This window comes from Lepidochelys olivacea (assembly GCF_965140295.1).
Source record: "Lepidochelys olivacea isolate rLepOli2 genome assembly, chromosome: 14".
In the NCBI taxonomy this organism is placed as follows: domain Eukaryota; kingdom Metazoa; phylum Chordata; order Testudines; family Cheloniidae; genus Lepidochelys; species Lepidochelys olivacea.
In genome coordinates this window covers 8118986-8146592 of record NC_140424.1, presented here as the reverse complement: position 1 = coordinate 8146592, position 27607 = coordinate 8118986, and the positions used below count along the sequence as shown (strand labels likewise).

At 41.2% G+C, this 27607-nt stretch overlaps 2 protein-coding genes across 2 annotated transcripts in view; one reads left to right on the top strand and one right to left on the bottom strand.

The window, feature by feature from the left end:
• The window catches only part of PITPNC1 (phosphatidylinositol transfer protein cytoplasmic 1), a gene marked incomplete at its 5' end in the record, with an annotated part of 205859 nt that extends 199215 nt beyond the window's left edge, over window positions 1–6644 (bottom strand). The window contains 3 exon segments of the mRNA XM_084647485.1: window positions 1752–1844; window positions 6426–6603; window positions 6606–6644. Coding sequence (XP_084503611.1) covers window positions 1752–1844; window positions 6426–6603; window positions 6606–6644 — 310 coding nt within the window.
• PSMD12 (proteasome 26S subunit, non-ATPase 12) lies at window positions 6581–27602 on the top strand. The gene is made up of 11 exons (XM_084647484.1): window positions 6581–6714; window positions 9727–9786; window positions 10083–10211; window positions 16139–16246; window positions 21079–21183; window positions 22287–22436; window positions 22592–22726; window positions 23398–23510; window positions 24512–24686; window positions 25368–25445; window positions 27148–27602. Exons 1-11 carry the CDS (start codon window positions 6607–6609, stop codon window positions 27355–27357), a joined length of 1371 nt encoding a protein of 456 aa, XP_084503610.1. The 5' UTR covers window positions 6581–6606; the 3' UTR covers window positions 27358–27602.
• Window positions 27603–27607: the final 5 nt, after the last annotated feature.

Here is a 27607-nt window from a genome sequence, read left to right as displayed (position 1 = left end):
AGGATCTGTGAGAATAATTTGAAAATATAAAGTGCCATATAAGTGGTAAATAGTAGTGCAATATTTCTGCAATTCTGCATTTTAATGTAAATAATTTACAGTATTTAAAAAAGTGTTGCAACACCAGGTTTTTAGGGATGGATATAAATTTTGATCTAAAATGAAATAGGTATGCCGTAATATGAGAGAGTGAAAAATCTCAGTTGCTTTTTGGCATTGAACCTATAGGTAAACTTAGCCCAAGGGGAACATAGTGCCATCTACTGGAGCAAACAAAACACTTCTTTATTAGCTTGCATTGATGATAGAAGAAAGAAAAGGAGTACTTATGGCACCTTAGAGACTAACCAATTTATTAGAGCATAAGCGAAAGAAAGCTTATGCTCTAATAAATTGGTTAGTCTCTAAGGTGCCACAAGTACTCCTTTTCTTTTTGCGAATACAGACTAACACGGCTGTTACTCTGAAACCTGTCATTGATGATAGAGTTATACATCCACTTTGCCCTCCCTTTGCACAGTTGTAAATAACTACATAAGGCAATGGAGAATCAAGGCTCTAGGAATTTTACATAGAGTTGTGTCTCTCAGTACTTTGGATTCTCAGCTTAAACATATGAACAATGCACTGCATTTCCTCCATATCAAATGAGTCTGCTTTGTCAAACCTGGTAACAGCCATCTGCAAATATCAAGCTGTAGTCATGATTTATATCTTTGGTTTTGTACACCCAGGGAAGATTGTTCCAAAGACATATCATCCAATTTCAAGTTTCAATAAGTAAGTAAGGGCTCAGTCCTACAAACTCTGAACCCTATTGCCCAGTGGATGAGGGGTCGGAGTGATAGGTTTAAAGGATCCAATCATATAAAAATAAATGCATTATAAAGTTGCAGAATGCCGGAAAGAAAAACATAATGCGACACAAAACAACCAAAGGAAGACTGTATGTAGAGCAGTGATCAGGGAGACAGTACCTGGGACATCACCTCTAATTTGGAAGAGACTCACTACGTAATCTTAAATCTAGGGTTACATCCTACCCCTTTTGAAGTTAATCGGCGTTCTGTTCTTGTTGTCAGTTGGAGCAGAATTAAGTCCTAAACATTTTGTGTCTCAGACCCAGCTGGAAAATTAGGTTAAAATTGGTTTCCCATTGAGAATCACATGCTGTTACTCAGCTGAACTTTCCTGCATAAAGCCCTGATCTTACACCACTACAGTCAATGGGAGTTTTATCATTGATTTCAATGACCTTAGGATCAAGCCCTAAATTAATTTACTACCTTCCACCACAAACCAACCAAACATTATAGTCCCATTTAATACACCATAGCGAAACACATTCTCACAATTTAGTAGGCCAAATTCAAAAACTATGTGAAGTGGTCCCCAACACAAGCACAAAGCAAATGTAGCATTAATGTACACCTGTATTCTGGACAGCAGAAGCCTCAAGCTCAGCTCAGTGCCAGCAACAGATCTTTTTGCCAGGACTATTTCCAGATCATGTGATGTTTACACATAAACACAAAGACCACACCTACTGACCACTAGCCCCACCCCAGAACACATCTCTAATGCTACTGTCTCTACCGGCCTGTAAAGTGGCCTTTCCAAACGTGTTGTAGGGGCAGAATAGCAGAGAAACCTTCCATCTGAAGCTGGGCAGGGATTTCTGGGAAGCAGCGTCTGCCTGAATCTGGTCCCCTATTTTTTGCAGGGTGTCAAAATATATCACTTAGACCTACCTCTAAGTTCACCAACCACATCCCAAAATACAGCATGCTGTGGGTGATAAATGAAGAACTTCTTATCCTCATAACTAATTTTCCATTTTTGTTCTAGGAAAAAAATATATTGGTTAAATCTGCTGAACAACAAACACAGCTGGGACTTATGGAACTAACAATAAAAGTCAAACCATCTTTTCACATATTTTATTGTTTAATGACTACTGAATTAAGGGACTAGCCTGCTGGATCCATGCAGGAAGTCAAATTTGGAGACAAAAGCTGCATCCTCTGATCTCCTGATTTCAGGTGTTGTAGGATATCTTCCTCAAATGCTAGAGGAAGATAGTGCCGGTAGGAATTAATTTTCTCCCCTCTCCCCTTTAGGGCCTGATTCAAAGCCCCTGAAGTCAACAGGAGCTGTTCCATTGACTTAATTAGCTTTGGATGAGGCCCTTCGTTCCCTGAAAGCTCTCTCTCACTATTTATTGAGTCTAAGGCAATGTCCACACAACCACTTGTATTGGCTAAACCTATGTCACTCAGGGGTTTGAATATTCCACCCCCATGATGAGTGACATAAATTATGCTATCATATGCACTTGTGTGCACAACGCTATGTCTGTGGAAGAGCTTCTCCAGCCAATATAGTTAGTCATCTACCACTCATTGAGGGCAGATTAATCATGTCGACGGGAGAGCTCTCTCCTGTCAGCATAGAGCAGCTACACAAGAGATCTTATAGCGGCACAGCTGCATCAGTACACCTGCGCCACTATAAACTCTCTAGTAGACATAGCCTAAGATAATGATGAAATTTAAAAATGTGTTTTCAAACATTTGCAACTTTTGGTACTCATGTTCCCCTTTAATCCTTATCCTTCCGTAAAATCTGGGCAGGGGGGAATGTGCTAAAGCACCTGTCTGACAGGAAGGCAGGGGAATGAAATAATTAAAAGGGAAACATGATGTCACATTATCCCTAAAAACTTGTGTTTAAAGCATTGAACACCATTATGAACATCAAATTTGTTTTTTTTTTCCTCCTGTGGAAAGCATCTCTATGGAGTAAAAAGAAAAGGAGTACTTGTGGCACCTTAGAGACTAACACATTTATTTGAGCATAAGCTTTCGTGAGCTACAGCTCACTTCATCAGATGCATTCAGTGGAAAATATAGTGGGGAGATTTATATACACAGAGAACATGAAACGATGGGTGTTACCATACACACTGTAAGGAGAGTACTTGTGGCACCTTAGAGACTAACCAATTTATTTGAGCATGAGCTTTCGTGAGCTACAGCTCACTTCATCGGATGCATACCGTGGAAACTGCAGCAGACTAGTCTGCAGTTTCCACGGTGTGCATCCGATGAAGTGAGCTGTAGCTCACGAAAGCTCATGCTCAGATAAATTGGTTAGTCTCTAAGGTGCCACAAGTACTCCTTTTCTTTTTGCAAATACAGACTAACACGGCTGTTACTCTGAAACCTGTAAGGAGAGTGATCACTTAAGATGAGCTAATACCAGCAGGAGAGCGGGGGCGGGGAGGGGGTGGATGGGTCATTACACAAAGTAAAACTATTTACCAATGTTTATTTCCCCCCTCCCCGTTCCTCAGAGGTTCTCTTCAACTGCTGGAAATGGCCCACCTTGATTACCACTACAAAAGGTTCCTCCCCCGCCCCCACTGGTATTAGCTCATCGTAAGTGATCACTCTCGTTACAGTGTGTATGGTAACATCCATCATTTCATGTTCTCTGTGTATATATATCTCCCCACTGTATTTTCCACTGAATGCATCCGATGAAGTGAGCTGTAGCTCACGAAAGCTTATGCTCAAATAAATTTGTTGGTCTCTAAGGTGCCACAAGTACTCCTTTTCTTTTTGCGAATATAGACTAACACGGCTGCTGCTCTGAAATCTATGGAGAGTGCTGGTGCTTCAAGATACTTGGGGTTACCAGTTCAAATAAAAATAAATAAATAAATAAAAATTGTGGAATTAGTTAAAATCACTGTCAATCACTACTTTTTTTTTTGATGGAGTTGAAGTTAACATAGCTGTTTATTTAAGAGCATACGAGGCTGTGTTCAGCAGAGGTGTCCACAGTTGAAGACAGATGTTGATAAATTGGAGAGGGTTCAGTGAAGAGAGATGAGAAAGCTTAAAGGATTGGAAAACATGCCATTATAGTGAAAGACTCAAGAAGCTCAATCTGTTTAGTTTAACAAAGAAAAGGTTAAGGCGTAGCTTAATCACAGGCTATAGCCTCCTATATGGGAAGCAGAAATTTTATAATAGAGGGATTTTTAATCTAGCAGACAAAGGTATAATATTATCCAATAGATGAAAATTTAGGCTTGACAAATTGAGACTAGAAATAAGGCACAACTTTTTAAGAGTGAGGGTAAATAACCATTGGAACAATTTATCAAGGATTGTAGTGGATTCTCCATTACTGGAAATTTTTAAATCAAACTTGGATTTTTTTGTTTTGTTTTATAAAATGAATGCTCTAGTTCAAACAGGAATTAATTCAGGGAAGTCCTATGGCCTGTGTTATGCAGGGAGTCAGACTAGATGGTCACAGTGTCCCTTTTAGCTTTATAATATATGAATTTACATTTCTATCAAGACAGCATGGGTCAGATTCTGATCTCAAGATACAATGGTGTTATTCTGAATTAACTCACATTAAATCAATGGAGTGACTCTGGATTTACATCAGTGTAAGTGAGATAAAAATCTGGCTTTATGTCACAAAGGATTGGAAAAGAATACAAGTTTCCCTTTATTATCAGCTTATCACACATGTGGCATAGAGTATCTTTCAGCTAAATGTTGTCCTTGATTTATAATAAAGATAATTATTTTGCATAGTCATAGACTTTTTCGTTGTTATTTGTTCCTGGACTACTTAATAAAGACTCAAACTCATGAGGAACTGTCTAACTCAGGCTCTTTCTCTGTTTTTTGCCCCCACACTTCACATTCTGAGAGTTTCTCTACTGGATCAGAGTATGACAACACAACATTTACAATGGAAACTTGTTTTGGAACATTGTGATGGCATCCTATCACCATATGTGAAAATGCCGCACCAAAATGTTCCAATGTTAGTATGATGTAGTGCAACGTGTTGCATCAAAATGCCACTACAATGTACAATGCCACTACAAAATGCCAGAACATTACAATGCTACAACACCTCCTAAAAACTTTATCCCAGTGCTCTGAAACATCATCTCATTACCATATAATGCAACGTTACTGGATTAAGTGACACTAGACTGCACAACAATGTCTTGCATTAAACAGTCATTGTGTTCGATCAACATGCCAGTTTACAGTATGATTTATGTTGCATTAATAAAGGCTGGGATGCAACTTGCCCTGTTAAAACATCATCACATCTCATCAAAGATATCGCCTTTTGTGGTCATGTTGTATGAAAGCAGTGACACTCAGACCTCAGTGGTTCAGGAGCGAAATTAGCGATCAATATTACCCAAAAGAGCCACAGTAGTGTGAATTCATCACGTCATTTACTATAGTACAATGTATTCATATTTAAACAGTAGGACAGGGAAAATATTTAGTTGACATATATTATTTTCACGGCAAAATGACTGACCAACTATTATTATTTTATTATCTACAACTTCTTAATAACATAGTAAAAGCATCCTGATTGGTTAATAATCAAATCACACAGCGTTTTAATATCACATGCTGCAAAGAGCTACAGGAGAAACAAAAAGAGCCACTTCATGAGCCTCATTCCGAGTATCACTGCATGAAAGCATTATCACGTTGAAACATGCTGCCATACAGCAATGTCAAAGCATCATTACATGGACATGCCACCTTAGTGATGAGACCACGGCAAACTGACACCAAACTCAAGTACCAGCATCCCGCTACATCATAACAGCACAGTGTTCAAGAATCATTGTGCCATGGTGAGATGGTACCTTCACTTGGGACCTGATGTTACACCAGAGTGATCCCACAGGATAAAACGGTACCTTTACATTCAGGTACCATTCAGCATGATACTGTTTTGTGGGTTCAGTGTGTGTCTCTTTGGAACATTATTGTAACCAGTGATAAAAGCAGATTGAAACAGGAAGGGGAGCTCATACCAGCCACCCAGCAAAGGCAGCCGGAGAGGAAGAGGGGGCTGTAGGGCAGCACCGCTTACCTAACTCAAAAAACGTCGCGGGAGGGGGGAGGAAGGCGGAGATGGGAGGGAGAGGGAAGCCTAAACACAACAGCACCTCTCCCCTTCCTTCAGCTAAAGCTTATTGACCAAAAAGAAAAGGAGTACTTGTGGCACCTTACAGACCAACCAATTTATTTGAGCACAAGCTTATTGACCCTTGCCCCTCCAGAGTCCCACCCCAGCCAGGGCCCTGTTTTTGCCCCTCCCCCACACCTGCTCCCTACCCCCCTCCCAGGGCCCTGCTCCTTCCCACATCTGTTCCCTCCCTAACATCCAAAGCCCTGCTCCCCCCTGGTACTGCCCCTCCCCCAAGCCCCACTCCGGCCAAGGCCCGGCTACAGCCCCTCCCCCTTGCCAGTTCCTTCCTCCACTGCAAGGGCCCTACTCATGCCGCCCCCGCCCGCCAGGGCTCTGCTACTTCCCCTCCCCCAGGTCTGCCTCTCCTCCTCCTCCTCCCTTACCTCCTCCCCGCCAGGCAGGGCCCTGCAGCGGCTGTGGGGTGTCTCCGCCAGTGCCTGCGGGGTCCTGCCGCGAGCCAGCTGCCCGCGCTGCTGCCTGAGTGGGTGCCCCTGCTGGTTTCCGGTGTGTGTTTGAGGCCGGGCCGGGGACGCGGCGCGGAGCCGAGCCGGGAGCGGGGGGGGGATGGCGGATGACGGCGCGGAGCGGTCCGACGGCCGCATCGTGAAGATGGAGGTGGATTACAGCGCCACGGTGGATCAGCGCCTGCCCGAGTGCGAGCGGCTGGCCCAGGTAAAGGGCAGCCGGCGGCCGCGGCGGGGGCTGAGTCATGGCGCGGCCCGGGCTAGGCCGCCCGCCGGGGAGCCGGGCCGGGGGACGCTCGCGGTGCAAGGGGGCTGAGGGAGGTACGCCGCAGCAAGCGCCCCCGCAGTGGGGGAGAACCCCCCCTCCGGCGGGGGGGATGGGCAGGGCCGGTGTTTGCTGCGAGGGGGTCAGTCCCGGGGGGGGGCCCAATCACGCCCTGGGTCCGCCCCCCTTCGGAAACAGGGGAGAGGTGAATGCGCTGGGGGCCGCGGCGTGGGCGGGGGAGGGGGAACGCTCCGGGCTTGATGTATCTGTGTCGTGACCGGTCTCCTGCTATGGACAGCGCCGTGCCCCTCCCCGCTTCACACAGCCACGGGACCGGGCACGGGGCGGTCTCCCAAGTCGTCCAGCTTGCGCCCCATCGCCCGCCCGAGGGCCCTGCTGCGGCATGTAGTGTGCTGGTGGGATCGGCAGAGACCCCCACTGGGTGGGCGGGGGGGGTGTGCCGCTTATGGGATGGAAAGGACGAGCCAAGCCCACCAGCCTGGTGACTGGTGTGCACAAGGGATCTGCAGAGAGAGAGAGAGAGAATAACCACCAGCGTGCAGCAATAGGCCAGCACAGACTAAGCTGTACGAAGGAATCCCTCCCGGCTGGAGGATGGAGACCATCTAAGAATACAAGGATGACCGTACCGTCAGACTAATGATCCACCTAGCCCAGTATCCTGTCTGCCTACAGTGGCCAGTGCCAGGTGGTTCAAAGGGAACGAATAGAACAGGCAGTCAAAGAGTGATCCATTCCCTGTCCTCCACTCTCAGCTTCTAGCAAACAAGTGTGTTCCTGTGACACCTGGTATTTTAAGGCCCTTGTGTGCAGGGAAGGGGGCTACAGTAGAATCCCAGGAGAGCAGCTATGGATTGTGTGTGGTGACAAAACTGTGCCCCCTCCTACCTTCTCTACTTCAGCATAGCCAGACACAGACTGCCCACTGCAGCATACATTGGGATCCTGGAGGCATCATTCCCCCCAGCAGCCAGACTTAGGCTTTATGCTGCAGCTTGCCCTTTCCAAATAGGTGTAGCCTGCAAAATTGCATAGGGAGGAGGTGGACTGATGCCATGTATGACACGTGTACAGTGGTGATGCACAAGAATTAGGAAACCAAGGATATTTCCCTGCAATATAGTCAGTCAGGCACAGGCCATATATGTCATTGTGCAGTTTATTTCTGTGATTGTAGGTGGACATATACTAGACAAGCTATGGTACACAGTTTGAAGGGACTTGGTCAGGATAAAAATAACTTTTGGAAGAAAATTCCCTTATCTGTATTACTAATACCTTAATGCCTTCTAAAAATTCTTCCAGTTTTTATGCTTAAGTAGCCCAGTGCTGCATTGTTTGTTACAAACACCTCTATTAAGTGTAGCTAAAATACTTGTTTGGAAATGTAATCTGTTTTTGGATCTAAAGTTCCTTACAATGGCCTTTAAATCCCATAGACAAATATAGGACATATAGTCCACAGTATCAAATGACTGCGGGCATTGTACTCCCTTGATTAGGATGTATATGAAGTGCAAAGGCATGTGTCACCTACCTCCTGGCTTGCTCTGTTTAATATCGGAAGGGAGAGATGGGTAACAGCAACGTTTTTTGTTACAGTATTTAACTACATTTTTATTTACTTAGGCTTTGTCTTGAATAGGTTAAGTAGTCCCAAGGCAGACCCAGACTCAACTTTTTTTCCTAGTGTACATGCCGGGTAATGCTGATAGTTTAATTTAAGTGGTCATGTTCTAGTTTAGGCTAGAATTTGGCCGACTAAATCAAATTACCTTTCATCTTCATTCGGATGAAGTTTAGGAATTTAAATCTGGCTTATCGAGCATGTTTTCAAGCTTGACCACATTTCCTTGTAAAGACACAGCCTTACTGTGTGTCATGTGAGAATGGAGGCTTATGGGTATACTGGGAGAGGAGGAATATACTTATATGCTTTTTAAATTGATGGTTACATTCCTGCCTTCACCATACTGTTACTTATGGTAGCTCTCTAGCTGAGGGAACATGTTCTGTTTTTCTGTCTCTTTTTTAAATTATGTGTTACAGTCAGCTATACATTTAAACCGGCAGCTTTTCAAAATCTCCCTAATTCAAGTCGTCATAGCTTGACAGCCCTGAGATTATTCATAACTCCAGATTCCTAATGTGAAAATGTGTACTGTTGCAACTGAGTGTCATTTCTGTGTGGAGTTATCTGTATGGGTCTGTGAATTTCAAGGAAAGCTGAGATATACTACAACAACTAATTTATTTAAAGTGAGGGAAGTTTAAGTATCTGAAGGTGGGATTTTTTTAAATTTAAATCAATAATTAAAGCATAGACACATTTTACATGAGAAAGAGGGAATGGGTTTGGGACTCAAGTGATCTGGTTGTATTCCTGGCTCCGTCACTGACTAGCTGTATTTTTTTGCATGGGTTATTTAACAGATACTTTCAAAAGTGGCTTTTGATTTTGGGCATCAGTTTTTGGATGCTGAGTTTCAGACACACAAAGTCCTGCTTTTTAAGTACGCTGAGCTGTGACCGGTCCAAATGATGTTAAAGTATGGTCATGACCTCTGAACATCAGACTCAAGATGTCCCAAGTTAGGCACTCAAAACCAAAGGCCACTCTATAATTGTTTCCCTTAATTTCTGTATATGTTTTCCCATCCATAAAAAAATGGGGGTAATGATACTTCCACCTTTGTAAGACACTTTGAGATATACAGATGAAAAGTGCTATATAAATGCTAAGTATTATATTAATGTTTATTCCTATCTTCCTTGTTAAAGAAATAAACTACATTGAAATTAGTCTTTTGCCCTGATTTTGCTTATGCTTTTTGATTATGCTTTTTCTTCTATAATACATTTAGCTATTCTTGGGTTAAACTGTTCTGTATTTTTTTCAATGTTGGTCCTAATAATGTTTGTCCATGATATTAGGAAGGAAGACTTCAAGAGGTCATTGAAACCCTACTCTCTTTGGAAAAACAGACACGAACGGTAGGTAGACTATGCTGTGCAACACATTTATTTCTGGGGTGTTCTCTCGTGTGTTCCCTCTTTCCCTGGCAGATAGTGGTGCTAGTGGGAAATTAGAGTGGTTGGCTCTGCCATGTTCCCCCTTTCCTTGATGGTGGTGGAGCGGGTGGGAAGTCTGGCTCTGTGCCATGTTTCCCCATTCTTTTGAAGATAGTGGGTCTGGAGTTATAATGGATTATTGCTCTTGTTTTTGTATTGTCAAGGCTCTGCAGTGGTAGTGGATCGGTGGTCACTAATGCACTTCTTGTTTGTTGCAGGCCTCTGACATGGTTTCCACGTCCCGTATCTTGGTTGCTGTAGTAAAAATGTGTTATGAAGCTAAAGATTGGGATGCTCTTAATGAAAATATTATTATTCTGTCAAAGAGAAGAAGTCAGTTAAAACAGGTGACCTTATATTTTTTTAAACAAAGAAATGCAGCTGTTTAGGAAGGAAAGATATCATGTTACCTTTCTAGTTCAGCTTCTGTGTAGTGCCTGTGCTCTTTGTGTTTTAATAGCCTTCTGAATATACTAATGCCAGCTTCTGTTGCTGCTTCTGATAGGCTTAGTCAAGGAGGCTTGTGTGCTAAATTCACCTTGCTGTCATCCACATTAACCTACTGAAAAATGCACTAGGGATGTAAAATATTAAACAGTTAAACGATAAGTATTAGTCTTACCGTTAATATATTGCAGTTAATTTTTAAAACAGATTGGTGGCAGCCCCGGATCTCTGCTGGATGGGGACATCATGTTAACGGTTAAACGGTTAACCAATATAATTTTAATGGTTAAAATGGATACTTTTTAAAATGGTATTTACATCCCTAATATGCACGCACTCATGCATGCTTAACTGCAGCCTTCGCTCATGTTGCCTTTTTTTTTGTTTTTGTTTTTCTCTTCTGTTCGTTTGTTAGGCACTGTCCCAAGAGTTTGCAGACATCCTAGGTGTAAAATTTTCAAAAGTGATTTAGGCTTCTAAATTCCACTGAAAGTCAACGGGGCTTAGACTCCTAAGTGCCTGAGTTGCTTTTGAAAATGTTCCCTTTTGTCTTCATATCTCTCTAAAGCTCCTAGCATCCTGCTGCTGTATCAACAGTAATCTGTTCACTAATTCCTCTGAGTGAACACATCCTTAATTTAATGTGAATGTGGGATTCCGTTAAATTTTGGTCACTTTGTTCTGGAGCTTAACATCAACTCAAAAAACTTGATTGACTTTGTCCCCTTTGTTTATGGTTCTTATCTTTGAATCTTATTTCTGATCTTTTTTTCTAGCCTTTTAGTTGTAATCTTAGATTCCTATTCTCCTCCCTTTATGCCTCTTTAGTAGCTTGCACTTTAAACACAATATTTAAACATCCTCTGCAGCTTTTTGTATTAATTCCAATCTCCTCCATTTCTTGCTCATTTCCAGCATCTGTTAAACTTTCTTGATTGCTACCTCACACTACACCTAGGTTTCAAGTCTCTGATGACTAGCAACACCAATTCCTTTTTCAGCTTCTCTATTTAGGTATCTTTAACCCTGTTGGTACTATGGTACTGTACCTAGTTTTGTGTTAATACATTGGTCACATTATATTCTCCCCTAGCCTCATGAAATGCCAAAAAGCTATGCATGATAAAGAGACTTCTTGTTTGCCCATTCCACTTTGGTCTTATTTATATCTGTTCACTCTTACATAATTTCATGGTTGAGATTTCTGCACCTTCCTGTTACCTGTTGGTGATATCCAGAATAAACAAGTCTAGACCCAATACAGGTCTTGATTAATTCCTTTTTTTAGACTTCCCCATTTATATTTAGTGGGGATGGATCTCTGCCAATGTGCACCCTGGAATAGGACCCCACTGTCATGCCCCAGCATTAGAGAGTACTCTGTCATATGCTCCAACTGACATATTGTGGAAATGATACATCAGTGTTGGGAATGGAGGGGTGGGGTGAGGCAGAGCAAGGGACAGCCTGAAATGTAAAATTCCGTTAAGCAGTCCAAAGTTGGGGAAAAGCCATGGTGTATTGCTTACCTATTCTCTGCTGTGTTCTCTGAGAGAGATGCTTAGCCCTGATCACTGAGGTCTGCGTCCTTTGCAGTTCTTAATCCACGAAAATGTGTGTCATTAAGCTGTTTTAACTAGTATTCTAGTCTTGTATGTCAAGTGTTTCTGAAGTGCTGATGCTTGGGATTGCTTACAATTCCAGTTTATTCAAGCCTCATGAAAGACACTAATCCACACTAGTCAAGCATGACCTAGCTCATATGAAACAGGATTACTAGTGACTTTCGCTTACATGTTTATCTAACTGTTGACTTTGGTTGAGACACCCAGGATTTAGTGAGGAAGGGTACATGAGGATTGTAAAGTCTGATATTTCAGACGAAGTTGTAACCTCCACCTCTTTAAATGCACCTAGGTATTCAATAATGTTATATCACAGGGGGATTTCTATTTGACCCTAGCTGGTGATCAGCTCTTCCCTTCAGACCTATGAAGATTGATATGTCTTAATTTTATTTTAGTGATTGTAAATGTAGATGATATTTTTATTTATGCTTATAGCAGAGCAAACTGAGCTGTGTGGAAGGAGATATATTTTTAGGTTGCAAAAACTTCAGTTGTACGTTTTTTCCCCCTTTTGTGTTGAGAAGAAGTGGGGGGGAAAGGACTAAGATACTTAGCACATACTGGAATACATATATAATAGTACAGCAGAGCAGTAATTAGCTCACAATGGTAAAACTGACTTTTTCCAGAAGAAAATGAATTATGAAATTGATATTGCAGTTTTTGGTTTACATGTAAAGTGTGATGTTAAACTGCAACAAATCTCAGAGTAGCAGCCGTGTTAGTGTGTATCCGCAAAAAGAAAAGGAGGACTCGTGGCACTTTAGAGACTAACAAATTTATTTGAGCATAAGCTTTCGTGAGCTACAGCTCACTTCATCGGATGCATTCAATGGAAAATACAGTGGGGAGATTTATATACACAGAGAACATGAAACAATGGGTGTTACCATACACACTGTAAAGAGTGTGATCAGGTAAGGTGAGCTGTTACCAGCAGGAGAGCGGGGGGAGGGCCCTTCTGTAGTGATAATCAAGGTGGGCCATTTCCAGCAGTTGACAAGAACGTCTGAGGAATAGCAGGGGGAATAAACGTGGGGAAATAGTTTTACTTTGTGTAATGACCCATCCACTCCCAGTCTTTATTCAAGCCTAAGTTAATTGTATCCAGTTTGCAAATTAATTCCAATTCAGCAGTCTCTCGTTGGAGTCTGTTTTTAAATTTTTTTGTTGAAGAATTGCCACTTTTAGGTCTGTAATCGAGTGACCAAAGAGATTGAAGTGTTCTCCGACTGGTTTTTGAATGTTATAATTCTTTTGATGTCTGATTTGTGTCCATTTATTCTTTTACATAGAGACTGTCTAGTTTGGCCAATGTACATGGCAGGGGGCATTGCTGGCACATGATGGCATATATCACACTGGTAGATGTGCAGGTGAACGAGCCTCCGATAGTGTGGCTGATGTGATTAGGCCCTATGATGATGTCTCCTGAATGGATAAGTGGACACAGTTGGCAACAGGCTTTGTTGCAAGGTTAGGTTCCTGGGTTAGTGGTTCTGCTGTGTGGTGTGTGGTTGCTGGTAAGTATTCGCTTCAGGTTGGGGGGTGTCTGTAAGCAAGGACTGGCCTGTCTCCCAAATTCTGTGAGAGTGATGGGTCATCCTTCAGGGTAGGTTGTAGACCCTTGGTGATGCGCTGGAGAGGTTTTAGTTGGGGGCTGAAGGTGATGGCTAGTGGCATTTTGTTGTTTTCTTTGTTGGGCCTGTCCTGTCGTAGGTAACTTCTGGGTACTCTTCCGGCTCTGTCAGTCTGTTTCTTCACTTCAGCAGGTGGGTATCGTAGTTGTAAGAACGCTTGATAGAGATCTTGTAGGTGTTTGCCTCTGTCTGAGGGGTTGGAGCAAATGCGGTTGTATCGTAGAGCTTGGCTGTAAACAATAGATCGTGTGGTGTGGTCTGGATGAAAGCTGGAGGCATGTAGGTAGGCAAAGCGGTCAGTAGGTTTCCGGTATACGGTGGTGTTTATGTGACCATCTCTTATTAGCACTGTAGTGTCCAGGAAGTGGCTCTCTTGTGTGGACTGGTCCAGGCTGAGGTTGATGGTAGGATGGAAATTGTTGAAATGATGGTGGAGTTCCTCAAGGGCTTCTTTTCCATGGGTCTAGATGATGAAGATGTCATCAGTGTAGCGCAAGTAGAGTAGGGGCATTAGGGGACGAGAGCTGAGGAAGCATTGTTCTAAGTCAGCCATAAAAATGTTGGCATACTGTGGAGCCATGCGGGTACCCATAGCAGTGCCGCTGATTTGAAGGTTCACATTGTCCCCAAATGTGAAGTAGTTATGGGTGAGGACAAAGTCCAGCCACCAGGTTTGCCGTGACATTATCGGGGATACTGTTCCTGATGGCTTGTAGTCTATCTGCTACCCAAGATCCATAAACCTGGAAATCCTGAACACCCCATCATCTCAGGCATTGGCACCCTGACAGCAGGATTGTCTGGCTATGTAGACTCAGGCCCTACGATACCAGCACTCCCAGCTATCTTCGAGACACCACTGACTTCCTGAGGAAACTACAATCTGTCGGTGATCTTCCTGAAAACACCATCCTAGCCACTATGGATGTAGAAGCCCTCTACGCAAACCACTAACCCAGAAACCTATCCTTGCAGCAAAGCCCGTTGCCAACTGTGTCCACATATCTATTCAGGGGACACCATCATAGGGCCTAATCACATCAGCCACACTATCAGAGGCTCGTTCACCTGCACATCTACCAGTGTATATATGCCATCATGTGCCAGCAATGCCCCTCTGTCATGTACATTGGTCAAACTGGACAGTCTCTACGTAAAAGAATAAATGGACACAAATCAGACGTCAAAAATTATAACATTCAAAAACCAGTCGGAGAACACTTCAATCTCTTTGGTCACTCGATTACAGACCTAAAAGTGGCAATTCTTCAACAAAAAAATTTAAAAACAGACTCCAACGAGAGACTGCTGAATTGGAATTAATTTGCAAACTGGATACAATTAACTTAGGCTTGAATAAAGACTGGGAGTGGATGGGTCATTACACAAAGTAAAACTATTTCCCCATGTTTATTCCCCCTGCTATTCCTCTGACGTTCTTGTCAACTGCTGGAAATGGCCCACCTTGATTTTCACTACAAAAGGGCCCCTCCCAGCCCCCCTCCACTCTCCTGCTGGTAACAGCTCACCTTACCTGATCACACTCTTTACAGTATGTATGGTAACACCCATTGTTTCATGTTCTCTGTGTATATAAATCTCCCCACTGTATTTTCCACTGAATGCATCCGATGAAGTGAGCTGTAGCTCACGAAAGCTTATGCTCAAATAAATTTTAGTCTTTAAGGTGCCACAAGTCCTCCTTTTCTTTTTGCAACAAATCTGTTTATCATGATCATACAGGTCTACACTTTATGTGAGAACACATACATTTGAAACTGGTATGCTGACATCAACCAGAAATAACTTCATATTTTTCTAGAAATTTACAGATACCACAAAGGAAGGGACAGTGTACCCCACTATTTATTTAGACCAGGGTAAAATGCATACTGAACACTTCCTTTTATATTATGGAAATCTGGTAGCAAACAGATAAGCTCTTTCCAGCCTGTAAAGTAGTCAGTTTGGTTTGGCATAAGAAAATATCAATTCTGCTCTTCAAGGGAAAAGTGTAGCTAGAATGAATCCCCCAAACAAGTAAATTGAGAACAAATTTGAGAGAAGTGATATAGACACATCCCATTTGACTTGAGCCAGCCTCTGATCTCAGTAACATCTTCCTGTGGAAGGTCATCTGCTCACTTTGGTTATGTCTACCTGGGGATAAAAAACTCGTGCCTGGCCTGGGTCAGCTGACCTGAACTCCCGGGGCTCAGGCTGAAATGCTCTGTGAGGGTGGGCTCAAACATCTACACAGCAATTTTTAGCCCTGAAGCCGGAGCCCCACGAGCCAAAGTCAGTTGCCCCAGGCCAGCCATGGCCATGCCATGGGTCTTTTATTCTTCTCTTTTATCCTATTAAGTTCATGCCTAGTAGGAGTGAAAACAGCCCCTCCAACACACCCACACACTTATTTTGGGAGAGAGTCCATTTACTTTGATATTAATAGTCCTCGTATCTTAATATTTTATTATAAATACTCCAAGATTATATTCTTGGCACACTTCTAGAAATCTAAAAATAGAGTAATATTTTGTTTTGCATTGTTTACACCAGGCAGTTGCTAAAATGGTCCAGCAGTGCTGTACTTATGTTGAGGAGATTACAGACCTACCAATCAAACTGCGATTAATAGACACACTGCGTATGGTAACAGAAGGAAAGGTAAGACTTTTTGTTTTCAGACTGGAACCTTTTGATGTCTAGTGGCATAATAAAAAGGATATTTGCCTTTCTTAAAGCATGTCTTGTTACCATTATTTCCTTTTTCTGGTTAGAGAGAGAGCCAAAACACATTTTGAAATTAATCTGATAAGGAAATCTGTATATTTCTATTCAAAATATCTTGGAAAATTATTTCCCTATATTGCTCATTTAAGTAACTTGTTGGAATACTTTTTTTTTTAAAGTCTCTATTTTAATGACACCTTCAAGTATTAAAGCTGAGAATTCTAAAAATTCAATTTAATGGTGTGTGTTTACTTTTTATGTCTCCTTTTGTGCAATGAAAATAGACTAGTTAGTTTTACTTCCTTATTCTGGTGAATTAGCATGGTGTCGAATGCTTATGTTCCAAACACTGAATGTGATTTTTTTTGTTTAAAAATCTTGATGTAGGAGTTTTAAAAAAACAAAGGACAAAAACCAAAACAAAAAATATAATTCATGGGAACATTTCTATTAGGCTTAGCTTTTGTACAATTTGCTTTTAAAAAATGCAAATACTGAGTTCAACTGGACCCTACAATGTCTTTTTAAGATTTATTTTCAGTACTTATTGTTGACTATAAGATTTAAAGTTGTGTACATATCCATCATCATCATCAAAGGCAAATTCAGAAGGGACATAGCTTCCTTGTGCATCGAGTACCTCCTGGATAGATCTCTAGCTTGGTTCTTCAGACAATTTAGTTAGATGTGCAGTCTGTTTCCATCAATGGCAGTCTTATTGCACCACTGAAGCTTTTGGTGACCATGAGACTGCTGACAGTGCAGCAGCATTCCTCTTTTGTGATTACCATATCTATTAATTTTCATAATCAAACAACAAAAAATACAAAAAAGAAAATGACTTACATCTTGTATATGTTCCCAAGTACTGCACAGTTCACATGATTTCCAATAAAATTATGCAATTACGCAACTTGTCGATGCTGCAAGACTGGACAATACAAAATCAGACAGTTTTACTCAGGTGTAACATGTTAGGATGGAGGGAATTATACAAACAAAAAAATACACTAATAGGCGTAAAGGTGAAGGAGGGGACCACAGGGAAGTGGACAAGGACAGAAAAAACAGAGATGTCAGGTGGAATGGAAGGCTGGCATTATTTGATCTATCTTAAAATTTTTTTGTCCAAACGTATATAAAAAAAAATCCATATTTCTTTGAATTCATATTGGTCTCTACATCGAAAAGCGATTCTTTCTTTTGCTGCTAACTCATACTGGTCCGAATATCACTGCTTTATTCCAGGCATAAGCCTACTCCTCCATTTATGTAACATCATGGACTTGGTAATCATTGCAGCCCTCAAGAACCAAAATCTTTGCAGTGGAGTTAAACATAGCATAGTAGGTACATAACCTAAGATATAACTTTCAGCTGAGGTTTGGTTGCTGAGGCCAGACACTATTTTTTACTAATGTCCACCTCTTTTCACAGCTGTCTGACTGTTGGACAGTCCCATAGTATATGCATCAGGGTTCCTTTTTCTTTCTTACAGCACCAACAAACATCAGAGGACAGGGACCCCATCTTGCCAACCTCTGTGGTGTCAAGTACATTATGAGTAGACTATTTTGCTGAGAATCACAGAAGCATTTGTAACGTTCTGTAATATTCTCTGCCATTGGGCTGTGATAACTTCCCTTTCTATGGGTTCACAAAAAAACTCCAGACCAGTGGAGGGCCTATTCATTAGTAAAAGCATATGTAGTAGACATAGGCCTAAGGAGTTTATGAAACATTTCCAAGATTCCCAGTTGCTCTGGGACTTCTGGCAGTCCTAGGACATCCGAACCAAACTGATACATCAACAGATGTTTTAGTTGTAAGTACTACCACTCCGTTGAGGGTGGCAGGTCATGTTGTTGCATTAGTGTTAGAAAAGAAACAAAGCTCTCATCCTTGACTAATTGGGAAATCCCTATAATACTCTTGCTCAGCCAATTCTTCCAAATCACAGATTTTCTCCTTCCTCTTTTCACCCCTCTCCCCCCCCAATTTGCAAGGCTGGGGTACCTCAGATAGGTGCTTTTGCATGACGGTGAGGATGAAAGTGGTACCTCTTTGCTAGGATTGCCCAGACCCTTCATGCAACCACCCGGTTAATGCTGAAGTGGTTGTAACCTAGAGTTGGAAGCTGTCACAGTCACAGTAAAATAGCCCCATGGGAATGTCACAGTAAAATTGCCCCCCTTTGGGGTCCCCTGGGTAAGCACCAGCATTGTATATCACTAATGCCTATATAGGCATATACATAAAAATGGATTTTGGGAGGGGTTGAAGGTGAGAGTGTGCAGTGAAAAGTTCCTTTGCAGGTTACAAGAGGCCGTTAGGGGAGGAAGGGAAAAGGGAATGGGTTAGCTCGACGCTCCAGCTAGGTCCAAAGATAAGACGCTGACTCCAGCCCAAGGCCATGGCACACAACTGACTCTCAGCTGCCTGCCAAAAAAAACAGGGGCCTGAATTCCAACCCCAACCAGCCGTAAAAACAAAGCAGTAAACTAAACTGCCAAAAATTGCAAAAACTAGTAAAACGGTAAAGGCCAGTGGGGGGGGGAACAACAGTTTTTTGTCCCTAAAGCTGGGGTGTTTTAAAAAAGCCACAAAAGGCCAGTGTGGACTGGTACAAAAAGCACGGGGGACAAAAGTCCCTAAACAAAACGCCCCAAAAAACCCAAGGACTTAAAACCCTCCTAAAAGCTAAAGCAAATAAAAAATCAACAGCAGACCCTGGATGGCCTGTGCACAAAACAAAACTCTTGTCCACCTTTCCCCCTCTTCTTCTTATGTTACACCCAGGCTTGGCCAGCCTTGGGTTGTGCATGTGTAAGTATGAAAGTGGGTTAGGGCATGGGCACTAACGCTTTCTTCCTTCCTCTGAGTGACATGGGAAGCACCCCGCATTCACCGCTGTTATTTTATTAATAAAGCTTTAAAACTTAGTCACTTGATGTGCTCCTTCATCTCCTCCCCTCAAAGTCCTGCGGCCTCAGCCTAATCACCTGATGCCCCAGGCAAATTGGTAACATAAATCTGTCACAAAGCTACATGATGGTACTGGCTAGGGGACTTAGTTTTGTCCATATTGTAACCAAACCAGTGTGTGCTGCTGCTTGCACAGGCAGATTGGCCGTCAGCTGCAGTGATTCACCAAAGAGAGCCAACAAGGCAATGTGATTGGCATATTTGAGGTCTTGAAGCAAAATGGTGGTCAGCCAGACACTACCAACAGCTGCCTCTTCGAGCTTATCCATGTTGGTATTGAACAATGATGGTGACAGGACACAGCCTTGCTGAACTCTTATGGAAATAGGAACCTATGCTGTGTGTCTACCATTAACTTGAACTGAGCTTTTTGTTCCATTATAGAGCTCTTCTGTCAATGACACTATCTTCCCAGGGACATCAAGTTGCCTTATTAGATTCTCCCAAGCGTTGCTCAATACGCTGAATAAAAGGGCTGAAAGAAATCTGTAAAAGGTGCTGCACGTGACTTATTAAATTCAGACATCTTCTCAAAAGGCTGTCTCAAGGTAAAGATCTGGTCGTTAGTGGAATGACCAGGTCTAAAACAGCACAGCCTTTGCTGTGAAATGCATCACTGATTCAAGACATTAACATGGAAACAAAGATTTTCTTGGGACTGCCAACAGTGTAATACCTCGGTAGTTACTCGCTTCGGCCTTGCTGCCCTTTTTGATGAAGGGCAAAATCACATCCTTCTTCTACTCATTGTGGATGGTGTAAGTGTGCCAGAAGGTCTGGAAGGGCATATGCAGTTACAATCACAAAACACACCAGTTTTCAGCAGCTGAGGATTAATGTTACAAATTGTATATTTATGAAGTTATGTTACACATGTAAAAAGTAAAGGAGTAAGGATGCATCCGATGAAGTGAGCTGTAGCTCACGAAAGCTTATGCTCAAATAAATTGGTTAGTCTCTAAGGTGCCACAATTACTCCTTTTCTTTTTGCGAATACAGACGAACACGGCTGTTACTCTGAAACCTGTTACACATGTGTTACTCTTAGTCTTATTAGGTATGATAGAAAATTAACAAAATAGGAAGTGTATCATAGAAGTCTGTGTTTATTTACTCTTACACCTTTTACCAGTTCAAATCAAGCCTAGGTAGCTGGTAACCAAAAGTTGTTAACTAATGGCTGGTCAGAAGTGCTTGTAAAAGGAGATAGTTTCCATCCGAGTTTGTGGTAGACAACAGTTCCCATCACAAAATGAGCCATCATTGTTTGCTTCAGTGAGAGTCTTGGTGGAGAGATGAATGAATTATCTTCTTCCTAGATGCTGACCTTCCAGATCAGGGTTGAGACTCAGTAACAAAGGGAGCTTTGCAGCGTTGCTGCCTCTGCTGTATCTCTTATCTGAATATTGCCAGGGCTACAGCACTGGTCGTGAACAATAGATTAACGAAATATTAAAAAGAAGTGTTTCCTATTGTAATGGTTTTTAAATACAGACTATACACTCTCCTTAAACTTAATTTGAGTTTCCAAATATTAAACTCTTATTGTAGCACAGAGGAAACTTCTATGGAAACATTTCTTAAAGCAGGTGTAACATAAATTAATGCTCTACTCACAAAGTCATCACATTATGTTCACTTCATTTAAAGAACAGTAGAAAGATTTCAATGAGACTATTCATGGGTGTAAAGTTACGCAGATGTGTGTATTGCAGCCTTAGATGTAACACGCTTTAACTTAGTAAAATAAGTTTCAGTGTTGGATTTTATTTTAATTCCAGATCTACGTGGAAATTGAGCGTGCTCGTCTTACAAAGACACTTGCAACAATAAAAGAACAGAATGGTGACGTGAAAGAAGCTGCTTCAATTTTGCAAGAACTACAGGTAATGCATCATATGGTTCATAAGTGTTTCACCTACAAAAATCAATATTTTCTCAACAACTAACAGTAAGATTGTAGAGAGAGCTGAGGCTTAATCAAGCATAGCTATCCAGGAACCAATTAACTGTATTTAGTGGAAGTGTAATTAGATTGAAGATGCTCTAGCTCTGCTAATTTGGCTGATGCTGAAAATTACTCAGCATATTTTCCTTTTGGGAAAGGAGGTTCCTGTGTATTAGCTGGTACAGAAGATTTAGTCCTAATTTAATCTTTGGACTTCTGGAACGCCAGCATTCAAAATGAAGTGTTCTTGGATCCACTTGTTCTTTGTTGGTTTTTTGTTTGTTTGTTTGGGTTTTTTTACATGAATTTGGCACAGGGAACTGGCTCTTGATGTGTCTGGAAGGAATTCCCTCCCATGTTTTATTCTGCTAAAAGAGTAGTGTGTGGGTCCTTTGGGCTGAGTTAAGGATGTGAGGGTATAACCAAAGAGAACCCTACACTTTTTCACATTTCTATTTCTTCAGAGCTTGAGAATTCCCATCTGTTTGCCACATAACAGCCACCGTTTTTTCTGCTGAAAGGGGTGGATACACTTCCTTCAAAGCTAATGAATGTTGTTGTTTAGTCATCTAGTGTGTGGATGCTTTGTTCAAAGGTAGAGATTTCTGAGTAAAATTAGCTTCTTGGTTACAATGCCTTTCTTAAGAAACTTTTCCAGAAAACAAGAGGCAAATGTTTAAATGTGTGTGTGCATAAATGAAGCGTGTCAGTGGGGGTTTGTGTATGTTGGACTATGCATGCATAAACAAGTGCATAAGGCAAGTTTTGGGGGGGATTTTGGCTTATGTGCGTACTCTTTGGGTGATTTAAATGCACGCGGTCAGACCGTATGAATTTGTCCTCTGTTATAACATATATATGATGCTCAGTAAGTCCATGTAGTAGAATTATACATATAGCAGCTTTGGTTGAAAGCTAAATATTTTATAATAAGCACATGAAAGAAGTATGATGAAAATCTTTTGCTAGAAGGGCATGCATCTCTCCTTAACATTATTAAATAAAGATCCATGGAGTTAAACACTTCAGTTTCCTTTTTAGGTGGAAACCTATGGTTCAATGGAAAAGAAAGAGCGGGTGGAATTCATCTTGGAGCAGATGAGACTCTGTTTGGCTGTAAAAGACTATGTTCGGACCCAAATTATCAGCAAAAAAATTAACACCAAGTTTTTCCAGGAAGAAAACACAGAGGTAAAGTTGATGGAGGGATTTTTTTTTCTGTAATCTGTCAGTTCTCTTTATGCACAGGAGTTTTTGTATAGTCAGTCTTTGGAATTCAGTTGGCTGTAATTTGTGAGATTAGTGGATCTGTTTCAGATTTTGACATTTGTTTGAAATTGTTTCAGAAATCAAAGCTGAAATACTACAACTTAATGATTCAGCTGGATCAACATGAAGGTTCCTACCTCTCAATCTGTAAGCACTACAGAGCCATTTATGATACTCCTTGTATCCAGGCTGAAAGTGAAAAATGGCAGCAGGTAAAAACGTGGCAAATGGAACTGCAGCAGTTCATAGTGGCAGATACCCATTTTACTGTATATTTACTGTATTTGTTAGAGATGAACATGGATCCTTTAGTCCATCTACGTGTATATGAACATTAACAAACTGTCTACATAAGGAGGAATATAATAAAAGCAATTATGCGTGTTCTTATGTAATTAGTATTTGTATCAATGACATATAGTGTATGTTGTCTTAAATTCTGAGGATGACTTAACTTCTCCATTTCATGAGTGAAAGCCTAGAACAACTTGTGAAATTAAATTCTGAACAATATTTTTCTGAATTTATGGAGCTAGCTCTGAAACAGCATACACAATGCAAATGCTGCAAACTCAAGATTGTTTTTCTCTTAAATGCTATTATTACAAATAACTTGACCTGAATCATCTTGCCTTGTGATCAAGATGTAAAAGTTTTGTTTTGACAAATTTAGTTATTAAATTTATTTTTATTTTGTTTTATTACCTTAGTTTCTTAAAAAAATTGAGCCTTACAGAATGTATATTGTTATATGTACAGTAGATTAGCCCCACATACATTTTATTCATACTCTGAGAACTGCTTTTGTTTTGACGTCAGTATTGTGTTTTGTTTTGTTCTGTTTTTCTGTAATAAAAAAACACCATTTTTTTCCTTTGAACAGGAACTGAAGAATGTTGTTCTGTATGTTATCCTTTCACCTTACGACAATGAACAGTCTGATTTGGTACACAGAATAAGCAGTGACAAAAAGCTAGAAGAAATCCCTAAGTATAAGTAAGTATCTTTTGAATAGTCCACTCTGACAAAAAACCAAACAAAAAAACAGCCCTTTAAGGAGTGTTTTGAAGGCAGAAGGGATTCAGCTACTGTTAGTCTACTGCAGTGGTTCTCAACCTATTTACCATGGTGGGCTGGATCCAATGCTACCTGTATGGCCCTGAGAATGTCACATGGGCCGCAGCTCTGTGCTGATTGGGCCACAGGTTGAGAACCATTGGTTTACTGTAAATATTTCCTATACAATTAATGTGGTGTGAAAAAAAAATCTATAAAGATGTTTTTGTGAGTGTGCAAATTAGAATTATAAATAGTAACATAAATGTGTGTCTGTGTTGGAGAGTTCTGTATTCTGGACATAGTCTGAACAGCTATTATTCCATAATACTTCACTAAATAATACTGAGAGTCTAATTTTCAAAATATGGTCCATATACAATCGTTACATGCATATGATAGAATTTACATGTGCAAACCCTTTTTGCATAAGCACACGGAGTACAAATCAAGCATAAATTACTTTAAATGTTGTTGTTTGCACCCATGGATGTACATACGAGAATTGCAGATGGACAGGAGAGACTGGGTTGATGACACCCCCTTTTAAATTTAGCTCCGAGTATCTGTCTCTCCCAAAACAATACTGTGCAGCTTGTATAGTCAAGTACAGCTGTGCAAAGTGGGTGTGAAATGGTTTGGTTTGGTAGAATTTGGCACAAATTTGCACAGGTGACTAAGATAACATATGGTACAAAGAAGTGGAAATTGAGGCCGTAGAGTGTGTGTGAGTGTGTGAGAGAGAGAATCAGTCAGTCAATAGGAAGTGTTAATGTAAAAACTTCCCATTTGTGAATTATAAATTTTAAAGTGCTGAGTAGAATTAAAAGTTATAATTAGTAGTGATAAAATCAAGCTGTTTGCTATGGCTGGATTTTTAATACAAAATACAAGTTTTATTGGTATAGAATTGTGAACTGATTTCATTAAACCATTTACAGAGATCTTTTAAAACTATTTACCACTATGGAGTTGATGCGCTGGACCGTCCTAGTCGAGGAATATGGAAAGGAATTAAGAGAAGGAAGTCTTGACAGTCCTGCCACAGATGTCTTTGGTTATACAGAGGAAGGTGAAAAGAGATGGAAAGACTTGAAGAACAGAGTTGTGGAGCACGTAAGTACAGCCTGTTTTTTAACCATTCTTACAATATAAATTAAGCATGGAATTGCTAAAAATGCTTTTTGCTTATTTTATTTACAAAGAGAGGGACAGGAGAGAAGATATGAGAGAAGCTGATAAGTTGTCTTTTCTTCTTTTCATAATGTTCTACTTCTTTTGCATTCCTGAAATGTTAATTTTGTAGGTATGTGTCTTTGCTAGCCGCTGATGCTGTGTCAAAAAAGTAGATCAAGCACTCTGAGAGTGATGCACATTCCACCACTTGGGCTCAGAAATCATAAACTAATTTTTGCATTCACTTTAACAAATTGGAATATAGCAGTTTGTGCAAACAATGGAATTATAAACAAAACAGCACGAGTGCAAACAAATACTTAATATTTAAATAGAGCTTACATGAGTTATAAGACTCGGCCCTGTAAAATTCTGCTTAGGGTAGAAACTTGAAAAGAGTGCAGTTTAATATTAAATCTGTAGTTAGTATCTTGCCTTTGTATATGCAGGAGAATTGTATGTATCCAAGAAAAGACCCCTTATTCGTTTACATACCTTTCTCTGGATAAGCCATTATAGCAACACAAGTCCTAATCAGTTTTTAACATTGACTTTTATATTTTTGGAGCCTGTCAGTTATTTCTTGCAAATAACCCTCTACTGTGAACACTTTTATTCCAGAATATTAGAATAATGGCAAAATATTATACCAGAATTACAATGAAGAGGATGGCACAGCTCCTGGATCTATCTGTTGATGTAAGTGTTGCTCAGGATATCCTCAGCATTCTTCTTAGACTTGTCCATATGGTAGAGAACTCAGTATTCAAGAAAATAGCTTTTTGACTTAATTTGCATTTATTTGCATTTGGTGTTTAAGATGAAAAATATATTACAAGTCTATCACAAATAGTGTTTGGAACAGCCATGCATCCAGTGCAAAAGAGGAGGTAGAAATATATCACTCTGAGTAAAGAACCTGGAGGAAGAAAATTTGCCCTCTCTCATACTTATCACTATAGTATATGAGCGCCTCACAATCATTAATGTATCTAGCCTCAAAACAGCCCTGATGATATTGCTTTTAGTCTCTGATGCCCATCCTTGTGTAACCAATGCTTTCCAGCTGTTACCATCAGAAACGAAATGGAAAAAAACAATATTAACTTTCAGAGAGATACAGGTAACATTAATTGAATTTTGGTTCAATTATTATAATTCAGAAACTGTTTAAAATCTCTCAGGAGCAATAATACAGATGTTAAATAGAATATTTTTCAGTTTTGCCTCTGATAATGAGTTTATAGCAGGGGTGGGCAAACTATGGCCCGTGGGCCAGATCTGGCCCATTAGGGCTTTCAGTCCAGCCCGCAGGATTGCCAGCCCCATGGCGCAGCGGGCTAAGGCAGGCTCCCTGTCTGTCCTGATTATGCACTGCTCCCGGAAGCGGCCAGCGCAACATCCTTGCAGCCCCTGGGGGAGGGGAGGCAAAGGGCTCCGGGTGCTGCCCTCATTTGCAGGCACTGCCCCCTGCAGCTCCCATTGGCCGGGAACAGGGAACTGCAGCCAATGGGAGCTTCAGAGGTGGTACCTGAAGGCGAGGGCAGTGCGTGGCTGAGATGCCTGCCCCACCCCACCCCCAGGAGCCACTGCTGAACATGCTGGCCACTTCCTGGAGAGGCGTGGGGCTAGGGCATGCAGGGAGCCTGCCTTATCCCCGCTGCACGCTGCTGCCATGCCGGAGCCGCTTGAGGTAAGCTGCAGCTCGCCGGAGCCCACACACCAAACTCCTCCAGCACCCCCAACCCCTTGCCCTGAGCCCCCTAGCTCCCTGCCTTGAGCTCCCTGCCACACCCCTCTGGCACCCCAACCCCGTGACCTGAGCCACCTCCCGCACTCCGCACCCCCTCCTACACCCCACTGGCATTGGGAGGGCAAATTCACAGCTTGTTTAGTTCAGAGTATTTTGCTTTAAGATGTTTTAATTGCACCTCCTGCTCTGCACAGCACCACCTCACAGAAGCATCATTTACCTGACCAGTGTTTGTACAGTGTAATTGGTGTGGAATTTAGCAGTAGAAATCATGTTCTGGAAGCTGTTTAGCCAAGTGCTCCCATTGTATGTTAAGAGGCTTTCAGATGTAATATATTTGACTTGTGCAGTTTGTTAGATGTATCTTGAACTGAAAATAGATGTTAACTGTTTAGTGTGGCTAACATCAGAACTTGCTGACCTTAAGTAGTTTAGTATCTACAACATAATTCCAATGCCAGAGGCGTTAATATTAAATATTATGGCCACTATAAGTACTGTAATTCTAAGAGACTGTATTACTGTTAGTATTGGTAACACCTCAGTCACACTGCTGTCGTGTTAACTGGAAATTTGAAAACAATATTGGGTATTTTGTTAATTACAAATGCTGTTCTCCTTATTCAATGCCGTTTGTCTCCTTTGCAGGAATCAGAGGAGTTCCTGTCCAACCTAGTAGTAAATAAGACCATCTTTGCAAAAGTAGACAGGTTGGCAGGAATTATCAATTTCCAGAGGCCCAAGGACCCAAATAACCTACTCAATGACTGGTCTCACAAGCTCAACTCACTGATGGCCCTAGTTAACAAAACCACACATCTTATTGCCAAAGAGGAGATGATACATAACCTGCAATAAGATGCTTCAGTATACTTAATGCTTTTGAAGAAGGCATTAAAACTTGGTAATAGACTATTATCCCAGTGTATATTTGGTTTATTTTCTCCCTACCAAACCCTCCTTGGCCAAAACTTAGAACATGAATAAAAACTCTTGAATTCTTGTTGACAGTTAAGTTCCCTTGATTATTCAGTTAATTGTTAAACATTTTTTTGCTACAGTTGGTGACAACATAATAAAATGTATTGCCTGTGTTATCAAAAGTGGT